At 34.7% G+C, this 15,914-nt stretch overlaps 1 protein-coding gene across 8 annotated transcripts in view; it reads right to left on the reverse strand.

The window, feature by feature from the left end:
- LOC122453020 (COBW domain-containing protein 2) overlaps nucleotides 1-14,190 on the reverse strand; it is a 49,506-nt gene extending 35,316 nt beyond the window's left edge. For 3 of the 8 annotated variants that reach the window (XM_043486824.1, XM_043486823.1, XM_043486822.1), the window contains exons 1-5: nucleotides 13,922-14,189; nucleotides 10,400-10,486; nucleotides 8,349-8,445; nucleotides 6,748-6,839; nucleotides 818-877 (exon numbers count right to left, since the gene is read on the reverse strand). In XM_043486824.1, coding sequence (XP_043342759.1) covers nucleotides 818-877; nucleotides 6,748-6,839; nucleotides 8,349-8,445; nucleotides 10,400-10,486; nucleotides 13,922-14,084 — 499 coding nt within the window. In that variant the 5' untranslated portion in view covers nucleotides 14,085-14,189. Of the gene's footprint in view, nucleotides 1-817; nucleotides 878-6,747; nucleotides 6,840-8,348; nucleotides 8,446-10,399; nucleotides 10,487-10,960; nucleotides 11,067-13,921 lie in introns of all 8 variants that reach the window. The other 5 variants (XM_043486827.1, XM_043486826.1, XR_006272916.1 and 2 more) reach the window with 5 other exon arrangements.
- Nucleotides 14,191-15,914: the final 1,724 nt, after the last annotated feature.

A 15,914-nucleotide genomic window follows, 5' to 3' on the forward strand; every position in this document is an offset into this window, starting at 1 on the left:
AATCAAAAATGAAACTTTTCTTATTTAAAATACTGCTTAACAAATCTGAGGCATCTTAGAATATCTTATTTCTAACATCTCTCACCAATCTAACTCTTTTATCTAATTCTTTTTATCTAATTCTCACCAATCTAATTCTTTTATCTAATATGTACCTAAATTTCCAAATGATCAATTAGTTGGGCAATCTCTGAATTTACATGCTAAATAATCTTTGGAAGGACAACAACAGAATGAGTTTGATGATGCCTAAGGAATTTAACCAGCTACATTTCATATATAGTAAGGCCAAATGATGAGGCCCAGTTTCAGTAATTCTTAAAGTTCACCCCTTAGTCTAGGAAAACATGGTTTCCAGAAAGGCGGGGGATGTTTCAGGGGATATATGTGCCTAATTCAGAAATTTCTAATACATCTTAAAAGAAGTCTATGAACAAGACTGCCCAAAAGTGTTAGTGGGTAAGGGATAGGGAGCTTTGTTTAACTGTTACCTTCAAGGGAAAAGTAGAAATTTGATCCTCATACTATGTATGTTTTTTAAAATAAAAAGTTATATACTAACTGCATAAATTAAACATCAGGGAATATAGAAAATCTACATAGTATTTTAAAAGGAAAACCTTAATGGAAGCACTAAATTGCGAGTTGAGATTACAATGGACATCTGGTTCTAATCCTGTTTGGGACTTTAGAATCTGTTCAAAGACTTCATCATCAAACCAAACAAGCTTAAAAAGAGTATCAATACAAGGAATTAGAAGTATACAATGAATAAACAAAAATGATCTTAATATGAAAAATTCATTTCTAAACTTACCATCAAGATAAATATCAACCCCTAATTCAGCATCAACCCAAAACATAGAAGCTACAGCACCTGAAAATATATAATAATACTTATCAAATAAAAACATTTCTTCAAACTAGGAAACAAAATTCTATCCATAATGATTTAAACTGCCCCAATGGAATTAGCAGACAAATACATATACAAATAAAATATGGGTTTTCAATCTACTTAAGGGATTACAGTGATAGAACCATTTATTATTTTTATCCATTTCTTGCCCTCTCTTTTACTTCAATTAAAAAAAAAAGAACAGGTATTATTACATACAAATACAATATCAAGCTTTTACCAATGCCATAATAATTTATCAATAAATATTATCAAATATTTTGAGCAGAATGGCTGTATGTACATAGGCCTTATTTTTATTTTCTCTCTCCTGAATAAAATAATCATACAGCTCACAAATAATTATTTCCCTAAAGGAAAACAAAGCAAATACAGATAAATCCAAAATCAGTTGTTCAAATTTTTTTGTAAATTTTCAAAAATTTAAGTTTTACGGAATAAAAGTATGACAAAATTAATTAAGGCCTTACTAATAAATCCTTACACTATTTATTAGTATGGTATATAAAATTTAGAGAATGTTTTGAGGAAAAATAATTTCTAAATAAGAAATTAAAACTTGTTTTTGATAGAAACTGGTTCAGCACCAAACCACACACCCTGATTAGTATGCCACAATACAAGAAAAAGAAAACTGACAGCAAAGAAAGAATTTGATTTTTCAAAGCATCAGAGGCCCCATTAGTGACAAAGCTGTCTAAAAGAATGAGTATGGGGAGAAACAAGGATAACTGAACTCATTCCAGTGTCTAAAGCTGTCCACCTACCCTGACGAGATGTGGTCTCCCAAGCATCACTCTGCGTCAACAATGAAATACCTGTCAACTGTTTACAGTGATTACTCATGCAAGATATAGCAAGGGCCACAAGATCTAATGGTTTCCTGATACCTATTGATTTTTTCCCAAAAACTTAATAGTTTTCCAATTTGACTGAAATAGGATTTGTGAGTAACAGGGGCTGAATCAATGCCTGTCCTTTTCAAGGAAATTACTTTACCATGACAATTATTTAGCTTAGGACCGGAGAGTGTCAGTCTTCTAAACAGGAAACAACTGAATTGCCAATAAAAATTTTCTTCACTTACTTGACTAACAACATGATTTTAATTAATGAAGGAGAAAAAGAAATTTACTGTGAATATCACTATTCCAAATAATAAGTTATTTTAAAAAGTATTCATTTTTCCACTCAGTAAAATTCCTAACATTGTACACAAATATTTTTTAATTCACTGATTTTTATTCAGAGAGCTTATGAGTCCAATAGTTCACATTTGCTTAATATTAATTTGAGCTGTAAGACTGTATTAGAGCTTTTATTCTAAACCTGATGTGTATCTTTGGTTTAATACTTATCAAACTACATGTGAAAGAACTACTTAAAATTTGGATGCAGGTGTTTAACAGGAGAAATAAAGATGAGAGAATGCAGTTAATCAGTGATTCTAAATCCAGGGTGATTTTTCTCCTCAGGGACTATTTGGCAAGGCCTGGGGAAATTTCTGGTCATCTCAACCACGGGAGTGCGGCTGGCATGTAGTAGGTAGAAGCCAAGGACTCTATTAAACATCATACAATGCACAAGACAGTCCCCTCTAATAAAGAATTATCCAACCCAAAATGTCATTTATACCAAGTTAAGAAACTCTGAGCTAAATTACAGAATCTCCATTCTTCAAAATCTCATAAAACATAAGAATAAACTAAATAAAATTTTGAAAGTCAAATTTTATCAGCAGCAACCAAATAAACAATCCCCTGCCATAATTTTTGGATGATAGTAAAAATAAGAAATAGTAAGTTCTATGTGATTTATGATAGTTCTTACATCTACCCCAAACCTCAACAAGAGTTATACAGAAATAGTTTACAAAATCCTATATTTATCATTTTATTCCAAAATCATGAGAAGTAGAACCAAGGGAGAAATAAGCAATACAGGAAAAGGTCAACAAAGAAACTTCAAGAGTAAAATTTTCTGCCTCCACATTTTCAGGGGAGGTCACTTTCCAGGGCTCAGAGCAAAATGGAGAGAAAGGTCTGAAGCTCAAGGATGCCCCTACAAAAGGTATGGGAAAACTATTCACAAGTAGTTTGAGCTAATACAAGAACGGAACACTTGGTATTGTGAGAGAGCAGAGCCTAAAATATCACACTACCCATCTGTCTCAATCACATCTTTTCTCTGTTTCCCCATCCCTCAGCAATACTCAGCTTTCAAACTGATGCCTAAGAGACCAGCAAGTTTAGGTAATATGGGTAGGGTATTTAAAAAATTCATGAACACCACATCTAAGTAGAGACAAGTTCTCTGAGTCTCCCACATTAAGCATAAACACACTGAAAAAATTATGCATATGTATTACAGTTTAGGAGAAGCAAAAAGAAGATAAAAGGAGGAAAGGGAAAAATGAACAAATAAATGGGGAATACCAATGGCAAAGAACCTGTTCTGGAAGGAAACATAATTGAAGAAACGAAAGAAAATTTCCAAGAGGTTTTTTTTATAATAAGGAAGATAAAAACAATATAATCTTAATTAAAAACAAGCGCTGGGAATTTGCCTGGCAGCCCAGTGGTTAATAGTCAGCACTTTCACTGCTGGCCATGACCTAGGTTCAATTCCTGGTCAGGAACTGAGATTCCACAAGCTGCATGGCATGGCCAATAAAATTTTTTTTAAAAGAGCAAAAAGAAACAAGTAAAACTAATTTCTTTTTTAAAAAAGGCAAGAATTAAAAAAAAAAAAAAAACAAGCTCTAAAGCAAAATAAAGCAGAATAATGTGAAAAGGTAGTTTGGAATGCTAAAGAAATAAACTTAAGGTCAATATACCATTATTTAATGAATTCATTCATTTAAAACATCAACAGACATTGATGGAAACAGAATTACTGATAAAAAGGAAGATTTGAGATGATTACAGTAAATGCAGAGGCAAAAGGCAAACCAAAACAATTACAAGATAATAAATATGGAGAACAAATGAAAATTCAATGTAAGAAAAACTGGTATCATAAAGAAGAGAACTCAATAATTTGACAGAAAAATTCTTCATGGTAATAAACAAGGAAAAAGTCCCTAAATGAAGCACTAAACCTACAAAAAAGTATATTGTAATTCCAGGAAAATATGAATGACACTGAGATTAGCCAAGTCATCCCTCAAATATTAAATAAAAAAAACCAAAAAACATTCTCAAGCAATGAAGTATGCAAGATCTCCAGGAATACAAGACTGAAAGCTTGAAAAGATTACCAGACCATATGTGCATGCACCCATGTGTGCTAAGTTGATTCAGTTGTGTCTGACTCTTTGTGACTCTGTGTAGCCTGCCAGGCTCCTCTGTGCATGGGATTTTCCAGGCATGAATACTGGAGTGGGTTGTCATGCCCTCCCCCAGGGGATCTTCTCAACCCAGGGATAGAACTCCAGTTTCTTATGTCACCTGCACTGGCAGGAGGGTTCTTTACCACTAGTGCCACCTGGGAATCCATGATCATGAAGTTCAGTCAATCAAGAGACTGATCAACTCAGGAACTCAGAAGTTACTGTGCTGGTAATGACAACTGAAATGGTTTAAAGACAGAACTAAACAAAGTATGGCAGAATATAAATGTGAGAAACCTTGACAACATAGCAAAGGAAACAATGAACCAAAACCAGATAGGAGAACATGGTAATGTGTTAATTCTCTCATCCTTTATGCCACACAGTCAATAAATACTAACCTGAAACTTTAAATGTGTAGTTAAAAAAAATAACTTGTCCAATTTATGTCCTTTATAATCTTTTATTTTTTTAACTCACATCTCTAGCAATGAAGAAGTATTTATCTGACATTCAGCAATCCTTTTACTTCTTTCAAGTTCTCTTCTAAGTTCAAGTGAAAGTGAATTAATAATTATTAAGAATAGCACCCAGAATGTGATCCTATTTTATAGAATTACCTTGGCATATTTACACAGAAAGCAGACCCTCCCAAACTTACGCATGTGTGAGAATCACGTGGGGGGCCTATTGAAACAGATTTCTGGGTCCTGCCCTCAGAGATTCTGATTCTCTATTTTTCCAAATAGAATCTGTATTTTTCCAAAGCTCTCAGCTAAGGCTGATGCTGTCATTCAACATACCACAGCAAGTAGCCCTGGCACAGAGAAATCTTGGAATAAAACTTACCTGTTTATATTTTACAGTAATGAGACACAGGGCAACATTTTTTTTTAAACTTTCTTCTTTGTATTTTCTTAGGTACTATTGCATTTTTTTTTAATAATCAATGTTTCATTTTTAACCAAACAATAAAAGTCATTATTCTAAAGAAAGAAGGAACATTCATCTGTTTATACCTACAATCTCTGCAAAAGCTTTCTTTGAGATTTTTATTTAACTTTTACTTCCTCTGAAAAGCCGAACTGTGTTTTAGTAAATTCACCTACTCTCAAAATCACAAGAACTTTTCTCTATACAGTGGCTATAACAAAAGACATTGATATTTTATTTCAAAAAAAGGCACACAGTATACTTCCCTATCTTACCAGAGTTAAATTAATATTTAACATCAATATAATGGTTCAAGTCCTATCATCAGTTAGACCTCTTGGAAATGTATGAAAATGTATGAAAAATCCATGCCTAGTATCAATATAAGGACCAAAAAAGCCCAACTCAACCCTAATTTGAAAACACAGGTACAATGTTATTATTAAATAATTCAAAATAAATTAACAATTGATTACAGTGAACCTTTAGTGCACTCCAGTATTTCTTTTAAACAACTATGACCCCTTAGTTCTTTAATATGATTTTATGTGCAGTGTCATAGACTTAGATGAAAAAATAAATGGGTCAGACTTACAAAACTAAATGTTCTGCAAACTAGGAATAAAATGTTACCTAAAAGTTATTTGGGTAAGAAGGAACAGAAACCCATGGTTAGAAACAGGTAGACTTTGTGTAGCTTTCAACAGGGAAGTTTAGATGTAATTCCATTCAGAGGTAAAAACCTCATAGATAACCATTATTAATTCCACACTAGAAAAAAGACCCAGTAGGGTTTCCCTGATAGCTCAGGTGGTAAAGAATCTGCCTGCAATGCAGGAGACCCCAGTTCCATTCCTGGATCGGGAAGATCTGCTGGAGAAGGGATAGGCTACCCACTCCAGTATTCTTGGGCTTCCCTTGTGGCTCAGCTGGTAAACAACCTGCCTACAATGTGCAAGACCTGGGTTCGATCCCTGGGTTGGGAAGATCTCCTGGAGAGGGGAAAGGCTACCCACTCCAGTACTCTGGCCTAGAGAATTCCATGGACTGTATAGTCCATGGGGTTGCGAAGAGCTGGACATGACTGAGCAACTTTCACTTTCAGGCTTGATTTAACTCCATACCTTATAATAATATTTACAATTAAAATGATTTCAAGCTTAGTAGTAGAAAAACAAATGCTAACAATTAATTTAAGGGAATAAGTATTTCTGGGATTTAACTCCAAAAGTCCTTAAACATATACCCGAAGTAGAATGTCTCCTTTTTTCCTATGTTTTATTAGATTTTTCTGAAAGTTTTAACAACTCTTCTTCCTACCAATAATCCTAAATCAATTGATAGAAATTGAAATGCTATTAACATGTTAAAATTATCTAATACTTTAATCATTGTTCATCTGCCAAAGAAACATGACTCAGTATTTTTTCTCCTTTAAATCAAAACAAAACAAAAAATTTAATCTAGAGTAAAGCTTTAATACTCATTCTATATATTTCTCTAGTATATTTATTTTAAAATGTTTAAGAACTATATTTTGGTTTTTAATAATGACATTTCTTACCAGGATCTGCTAATCCGGTGGTCTCTAACAGTATGTAATCAAATTTCCCTTTCTTCTTCATCAAATTCTCAATAGCTCTAAGGCCATTGTCCCTGGAGAATACCAAAACATGACATACAGTTGATTGCCTGAATATTTTAAAGTGATCATCACAAACATTTAAAAATATATTTAGCAACCAGGGATAAAAATATCTTCAGGCATGCAAAAATTTACTTCACTCCCAAGCTTCTAACAACATGTCTATCTAGTTTCACCAGTTTTGGGGAGTGGAGAGGAATGGATGCACATATGTTGACAAGTAACAAGATATTAGATAAAAGCAGAGGGAATTTTAATTTACTGGACTAAAATAAATCAGAACCTGTTATTTTTATAGCTTTATGAAAGAAAAAGGTCAATACAGAAAATAATGACAAAATGTATGAATTACAGTAGCTTAATAGAACAGCTAAATACCTACAATTTTATTTATATACCTACCTTTTATTTTTGTTCTGAATAAGGGTAGTAGGCTTTAATTTCCCTTTTTCCTTAGTAATATTAAAAACATAAGAAAACATTTAATTTTAATTGGCTAAGAAGACCTGTTGTGCTTTAGCCTTCATAATACACTTGACTCACAGTCAAAACATCTAAGATAGTAAATGATGCAGAAGAAATATAATTCACTGGACTGTACAAAATCAACAACACAGGTATTAATTTTCATAATTTGCTCAACAAACTTTTGAGTGACTACTATGTGTTATTCCTTTTCTAAGAGCGGGTATATTGGTGAATAAAACATTCACCGTCCTTGAAACAACTATCATTGATGGAACATGAAGTGAGGGTTTTTCTTTTTTGGGGTCATTTATATTGTTTTTAGAGGTTGAAATCTTGGAAGTAAGACCAATAACTTATTACATTCATAATAATCATTTTTTAAACATAAAATTAGACTTTCATGCACCAAAGGGACCATTAATTAAAACTTGATGTCAAAAACAACAACAAAAATAAAATTCAATAAAATGACCACAGCATTAGAGCTAAGACAATGAGAAACACTTTAAGAAAATGGATCCTAATCTTGGTTCAAATAACTAGATATGCAGACTTATAATGTTTTTTAGTCTTAATTCCCTTATATGTTCAGAAGGAAAAATAATATTCACCTGGAAGATCTACACTGTGAATTAACATGATTATCAAAAACAACTAACAAATGTCCGAGTACCTAAAATTGAGACAATATTTTCCCTTAATCGTTATGTGTTAAATGTTCAGCATTTAAGGAATAAGATCATTTTAAAAATGAAAAACAAAAGCCTGCTATTTATCTCTTAAAACTGAATTAATGTGAATAACTGAGAAATTTAGAAAGGAGCAATATTCGTGAGAAGTCCACAGTGACCACACTGCCTTAATGTATGGAATAGTATTAAAATTAATCAATAGAAAAAGAAAATGCATCCTAAATAGGTGTATCTTCTATTTGAAAATACAATGAAGAAGATTATGAAGATTCTGTTAATTTAGTAAGAAAATCAAAGCTAGAAATATAACCAATAAACATTTATAGAAGCCAACAAGCACAGAGTATATCCTTTTCTCACTTTACGGAACAGCAGAGGCAACCGTTTCTAAGTTCCAGCCATTCTTCGTAGAGTTCTCCACCTTGGCTGACAGCTAAGGATTTCTCCACTGCACTTCCTAGAATAATTAACAGGAAGCACTCTTTAGATTATGTCCACTCGTCAATCAAAAACAAAGATGAGGATACTCAATAGTACAGCAGATTTCGAAGCAGAAAAATATATTTCATAATTTGTATTCTTTCATTCTGTTCAGGCTATCTCAATATTTTAAACTATATTACTCTAGATTATTTTTTCTTTCTGTAAGAGGATTTAAGCCCCTAAAGAGACAACTGCAAAATTAATGAAAGTTATCTACTTCCTCTCTAGGCCTCTTACTAGACTGCTCCCATTTCCTAATAAAATAGCTATTTTAAAGGCATTCTTTCTTGTCCATGGCCAATTCTCTAGATAGACCAGTATGTTTATATATTGGTTTTTTTTTTTTCATTTATTAGTTGGAGGCTAATTACTTTACAATATTGTAGTGGTTTTTGTCATACATTGACTTGAATTAGCCATGGATTTACATGTATTCCCCATCCCGATCCCCACTCCCACCTCCCTCTTATATATTGGTTTTTAAACATATGCCTTTCAGTCTCTTGTGTATTTTTTCTTTTCATTCTTTCTCTAAATTGTTTCAGTGTCTACTAGACAGATTGTTCAGCATTCCTGTATGAGTAATACCCTTAGTTCATTTTAAGGAAGTTTGCTTGGTCAGGGTACCAATGTACTCACTTAAAAATTAAATTTTAATCAAATACACACATGTTTCTTAGCAATGCTTACTTGAGAAAAAAAATATATATGAGAGTTTGAGATGCTTGTTATCAAATAAGAATGATTTAAAAAATCTTACATTTCCTCCAACAAAGAAACATGCCCAAGCCAGGAAAGTTCTAAATATCCATTAAAGCAAATGATAAGGAAAAAAAACTGAATCATTTTTCACTGATATATATTTTATGTTTAAGTTTTAGTTAGGCAAGGGGTTGCTACAGAACTTAGGGTGAAGAGAACATTTATAAAATGAAAAGGAAAGTATTGCAAACGCTCTAAAGGACAAAGCTGTTTAAAAAAAAAAAAGGTCCAGAAAGACTGAAGAAAAATAGTAACACATGATAATAAATGTAATCAGTGTCCAACAGAAGATCAGTTAATAAGAAGTTAAAATAAAAACTAAGATTAAAAAAATCTTATGATTTTTATTTTTGTCTGACAGGACTCTAGTTTATTGAAATCCTCTTCAGTTTATTTAAACCAGAAATCAAGTTCAACTAACAGGCCTCACATTCTTCTCATAAACTTAGTTCCTTTACTAATTTGCAACTGAAAAAAAATAATTTAAGAAAAAATTCAAATGAAGTTATATTTTTTTAGCTAAACATGAGCTTTTACTGAAATTCACACCTGAGAAGAAAAACTTATAAAAGTAATCAGAGAAGTATGTCTAACACTGCTGTATAAATTTCTTAAAACACAGTTCAGTGAAGACAAAAAACTGGAAAATACATATATTTTCACAGATAAGTGAAGTTGCCTGAGGATGGAGACCACATATTTATTTTCTAAGCCTTCTGTTTTAACAGCTTTGCAGAATAATAAACATTCAATAAGATAAATTTATAAGACAGAAGTATTTTCAAATATTTTCAAAACCTGCAATTAATATAGTCAGCACAAAAGGATCTTCCTAATTGGTACAAAAATCTTCCTGAAAGATTTTCTTTCAACTCCTTAGATTTTTACTTCTGGAGTATTTATGTAAAAATCTAATTAATTCTGCTGGTATGAATTCTAAAGTTATACAAAATAAAATTTTATAGAAACAATATGATTTCAGTACCTCAACTCCATACAAAATAAAGCTTGACATAAATGAACCTAATTTTTCCAAAACTATCCATAGCAATGTGTTCACATGATAATACCTTGCATTTTCATTTCTGCATATGGAATATCAATTCACCAGCTGAATTAACTGTTCAATACATTCTTATAGCATGGCATTTATTGAACTTACTTACCTTCCCCAAATTCATTTAAAATCACTGCTATTCTTTTACTATGTTGCTCTGTCAAAATATAGTTAAGAAGTGTTGTCTTCCCAGCACCTATAAAATACGTTTGTTTTAAATAACAAAAGTCAAAAGACTAATTTTAAAGGGACAAAAAAGTGTGAAGAGTCCTAACGCTCTTTAAAATTTGCATGTTATTCAAATATTATTTAACGATGGTAATATAAGATTCTAGAGGAAAAGATTAAAATACCCTTTGAAAACTATTAAAAATGTTTTATGTCTTATAAAATTTTACAAATATTTACAAACATTCCAATAAGGTGGCTCACATAGCTTTCTTTGATCTCATATGACAAAAAAAAAAAAAGTCTTCTATATAACTTAAACAATTAATATCAGGTTATCTAAATTTTCTATTAAATAAGGAATTATTGAAGTAATGGTTCCTGGGGAATAAAGTAGCCATGTAGTTTATAAAACAAAAAGTATTTAAATCCCTTTACAGGATGACAGTGTTTCTTAGCCATGAATAGTTTACTTCCCCAAAATGTACACATAAAGACCTACCTTTTATTTTAACCACATACAAATTCGGAATGTCTATATGGCTGTTTTTAGTATGCTTAAAGCAGTCTATAAAATTGATTTGACACACACACAATGGCGAATGGACCTAGGAAATGTTAACAAAAGACACAATAATCACATACATAGAAAAGTTCATATAGCTACACTAACTCTATCCAGTAGGTGGCATAATACACCTAAATACATTCAGCTCAAGCAGAAGGAAAAAACATTGGTCTTGTGAACATCCATAGAGGGGTAAAAAAAAAGATAAATAACCAACACTAATTGCATATAGATAGTAGTGTAGTCAATTATATAAAAATGTAATTTATTTACATATTTTTCTGTTGGTGGGCATTCGGGTTGTTTCTAGTGTTTTGCTATTACAAACAGTGCTGCTAAAAAGAACTTGTGTACATGCATACAGATTGTACATATCTTCTGCAGTAACTTTACAAGATTTCTAGGGTATAACTAGGAGGGATTTATTGAGTAGTAGGATATTAATACCTTCAACCTTTGGGGGCCATATCTGTATAAAAGTTGTTGAAGGGATGTAAGGCTTGTGTTCAGAGGGATTTAGGAAGCTCAATATCACTAAAGGTCAATACTCACAATGGAAGGAACAGATCTTAAGGACACAGAGCAATAAGGACATTCTTAAAACCAGTCCAAATGTGGGACAAGGGCCCTGAGCATGAGCACTGCACTACGCAGTGGCAGTGAAAATGGAAAGGATGAGGTGGCCATGGAAGGCTTTGTAGAATTACTAGTGCTTTATAGGTAACTATGTGTTTACGTTCAGTCACATCCGACTCTGTTCATGGACTTTTCCAGGCAAGAATACTGGAGTGGGTTGCCATTTCCTACTCCAGGGGATCTTCCTGACCCAGGGATCGAACCCACATCTCCTTCAATGAGGGTTCTTTACGGCTGAGCCATCTTATCAGGAAGCAAAAGATGCTAAGACATAGTTCAAGCACTCAAGTCTGCTATGCACCAGAGATTATACTGAACCTTAGTGAAAAGTGCACAAGACACAAACAGTCTCTATCTTCATGAAGTTTAGAAACATTAAGAGAAGTGGAAGAAAGAGGGGGAATTCAGATTAGTAAAGAGGCAACCATGCCACAAGATGATAGAGTCAACAGATGTACAAGATGTCGTGGAGCACCTAAGAGGGACATCTAGCCAGAGGACTAACAATAAGAAGAATGTCCTCCTGGGGCCAAAACACTTGCTCTTTTTAGAAGTAAAAGTAGTTCACTTGGCTGGGTCACAGTTTCTCAGGCTAAAGAGGTTGTCAAGAGCAAGATTATAAACTCATGTTAAGGAATCTGAACTTTAACCCAAATAGAAACTGCTGAAGGGTGTGACAAAATCAGATTGACATATATAAAGATCACTAAGGCTAAAATACAGAAAACATATTAAAAGGCAGTATGACTCAAGACTAGTTAGGAAGCTTTTATAATATTCCAAATGGTTAGGATCACAGAAGCAACCACCATTCACGACGGGATGCTAACATGAAGTTTTGGACATGCAGAGTTTGACATGTCTATGGAACATCAAAATAGAAATCACCTGGGTATGAAGTTAAAAGAGAGGCCAGAGAAGGGATAAAAAAAAAATTTTAAGGGGAAGCCAGAAAAGTAGGCAGAAAATCAGAAGAAAAATGTGATAGAAACCAAGGGAACAAAAATGCTCAACAATAAGCAGGGAAACCATCTCTGAGATTCAGGAATGAAGTTGGTGGTGTGAGGCCTCACTCCTAAGCTTCAGACCATTATCTGCAGGGCTCTTCTGATCTCCCAGTGAGCAAAATGGGGAAGGTGGGGAGGGCAAGTCTAAACTATATTGTTTCAGAACAAAAATTTGCTCAACTTCACAGTGAAACTGCATCTGAATAACACTGGGGAAATTCCTTTACAAATAAATAAACTCCTTTATAAAATTAACCCTGAGTAAAAATGAAAATAAACTTAAGTCTACAAAGCAAAAAAGAGAGAGAGAGACGGAGTCATGCCATTGATTTAATTCCTGTTTTTATGTAAAAGGCCCTCAGGTGCACCAAGTTTATACTTGTCTCTAGCAGCATCCAGAAATGGTTCTCTTTTCCCCAGATCATTTCACTTCTTTTCCCTACACTTTTAATATGGTATTTATTCTAGCCCTTCTATTTAACTGTAGTTTTAAAATGATACTTCTCAAACTTTTACAACAAAGCACTACTAGTATAAGCACATAACCCGTCCTTCAGGAAACTACTCTGTTTACAAACTTATGAATTAAGTGACCCCATGAACTCCTGAAAAGTCTTTAAGTTTGAGAAATATAGTCTCGGAGGACACCGTAATTTTATTATCTTTCTCCGACAGTACGTTACAAACAGATATTTAAAAAAAAAAAATAAAAGGTTGTGATAGAGTATTTTACACGAAAGGCAAGAAGAAACTGGCTGGTGGGGAAGGGGAATATACTGAGGAAGAGCCCTTGGGCGTTTTCAGAAAGGACACCTTTAATGGGAACCTTCTTATAAAACATACGTTTCTTGCCCCACTAAGCACAAGAGAAAAGCAAACTGAGCCAGGTGACTGGTATTATTTCCATTTTCAAGTGAGGCAGTGAACTTCAGAAATGCAACTTGTTAGGGGTCACATGCATAATGAGGGGCGGGTCCGTGCTTCACACTGCAAAGCTAGAACTAGTTCTAAAAATGCGAGGCTAATTTTCAACCTCAGTTGATAAATGTGACCCTAACGCGGAGGGGTCTGAGCATCATTAACCCATGAGAAGAGAAGGCACCCGTACGGGGGGAGCAACTGACCCAGCCCCTACCCTCAGAGACATTGGCCGTCGGCCAGAAGGCCCGAATGCCTAAGGAGAAGGGGCACCATCAGCCCCCAAATCCCAGAACAGCGTTCACTGAACTTTCTGACCGGGATGGTTAGTTACCTAAATACCCGGTGATAATTGTGACTGGGATCTTAGCGCCGGGGCCAGACTTTTCCTCCTCCTCTTCCACCTCTCTCTGCTTCGTCTCAATGGGGACCAATTCAGGACAATCCTCTTCCGCCTGTTCCTCTTCCTCATCCGCAGAGTCAACAGCACGAAACATCTTGCAAACAGCACAGCTCACCTCTCCCTACCCTCAGGACCCGGGATCAAGACCCCCACAGCCCGTAGCTGCGCACGCAGAACGCGAGGCGCGCGCTTGACGTCATCACTTCGCGACGTGTGGCGCCTCCCGATCCCGCCCCCAGTTACCTGGGCTCGGGCTGAGGACCGCCACGCCTCTTAGACACGCCCCTAAGGGAGCTGGGCACGCCTCTAGGGCGTGTTCTATGAACGTGGGCGGAATTGTCAGGGCCGTACCTGATGACATCGTGTCTGTGTCAGACTGCAGCCTTTATAGCTAATGGACGGTTAGTGGCAGTGTTGAGGCCTTGAGACCAGGGCAGTTGGAATCTGAAGAGTAGCCCGTCCTAAACAGCTCCCACAGGGAATAGCCTACATCAACTTGACCTTTCTTAGTATCATTAAAAATATTTTTTTAATTCATAGGAGAAAGAATAGGAAGCTGTAACAATACAAAGGTAATTGTAATTTTTCTACCTGAACCAGTGAAACTTTTTTCTATTTTATAATCGCAGGTTTTATGTTTATCCAAATTTTTACTGTGTATGTGCATTACTTTTATTTATCATCTCATTTTTTTAAAATTTGGTCTCAGTTACCCTGAGTTCAAGCTTCCTTGGTGTCTCAGACCATAAAGAATCTGCCTGCAATGCAGGAGACCTGAGTTCGATCCCTGGGTCAGGAAGGTCCCCTGGAGAAGGGAATGGCTACCCATTGCAGTATTCTTGCCTGGAGAGTTCCATGGACAGAAAAGCCTGGCAAGCTATAGTCTGTGGAGTTCGAAAGAGCCAGTCAGGACTGAGCAACTAACACACCCTGAATTCATTTATTCATACATTCTTCAGTGCCTGGCACTGTCATCAATAATCCATAAATAGTCTGGACAAAGAATGGCACCTGCCATATCAGTAAACAGTTTTTTGCAGACATTAAGTCATTAACCTCTGTAGCTACCCCAGCAGTGCACCCTAAGGGGATTCAAGAAGGAGGAAAACAGGATACTGGCCCTAGGTAGTTAAGGTATATATCAAAGGAATGATTTAATTAAGCCCAGACTCTTGTAACTTCACACACAAAGAAAAATCACTAAATTTTTTTGTGTGCTAAGTCGCTTCAGTCACGTCCAATTCTTTGAGACCCTATGGACTGCAACTTGCCAGGCTTCTCTGTCCATGGGATTCTTCAGGAAAGAATACTGTAGTGGGATGCCATTTCCTACTCCAGGGGATCTTCCTCATGCTCCCGAGCTTAAGTCCCCATGAATAAAACATAATTCTCAACTTTTAGGCTGTGCATTTTTTAAAGTCTGCAACAGCCCTGCTTTATATTTACATATATATTTATGTATATTTGCAATGAACGCCTTTGACCTCACTTCTAACCCAAGAACAGTACCAAGAAGGACAGCTATTCATGTGACCATTCATTCCTAGTCTAATGCTCTACCTCTCCTCTGAGATAGTAACCACTACTGTGAATGATCATGGCTGACTTATTTCCTCTTTTCTTTTTAGTTCTATCACTTATATAAATATGTACTTAAACAATATGTTGTTTAATTTTTTCTTGTCTTTGAATTTCATATAATATTCTAGGGTTAGCTGATTTTTCAACTCCACTGTTGTATTATATTGTTACATGACTCATCAGCAATTTATTTATGCATTTCTTATCAGTCATTTTCAGGTTTTGCTCTCATGAACTGCATTGAGTGACCCTTCAGCATTGCTTCCTAAACAGAAGAAAACTGTTTCAACCCTGATCACCTTCTCTTAAGTACTCCCTAGGCAAGTTCTTGCAAATTCCCTTA

This window comes from Cervus canadensis, chromosome 14 (genome assembly GCF_019320065.1).
Source record: "Cervus canadensis isolate Bull #8, Minnesota chromosome 14, ASM1932006v1, whole genome shotgun sequence".
In the NCBI taxonomy this organism is placed as follows: Eukaryota; Metazoa; Chordata; class Mammalia; order Artiodactyla; family Cervidae; genus Cervus; species Cervus canadensis.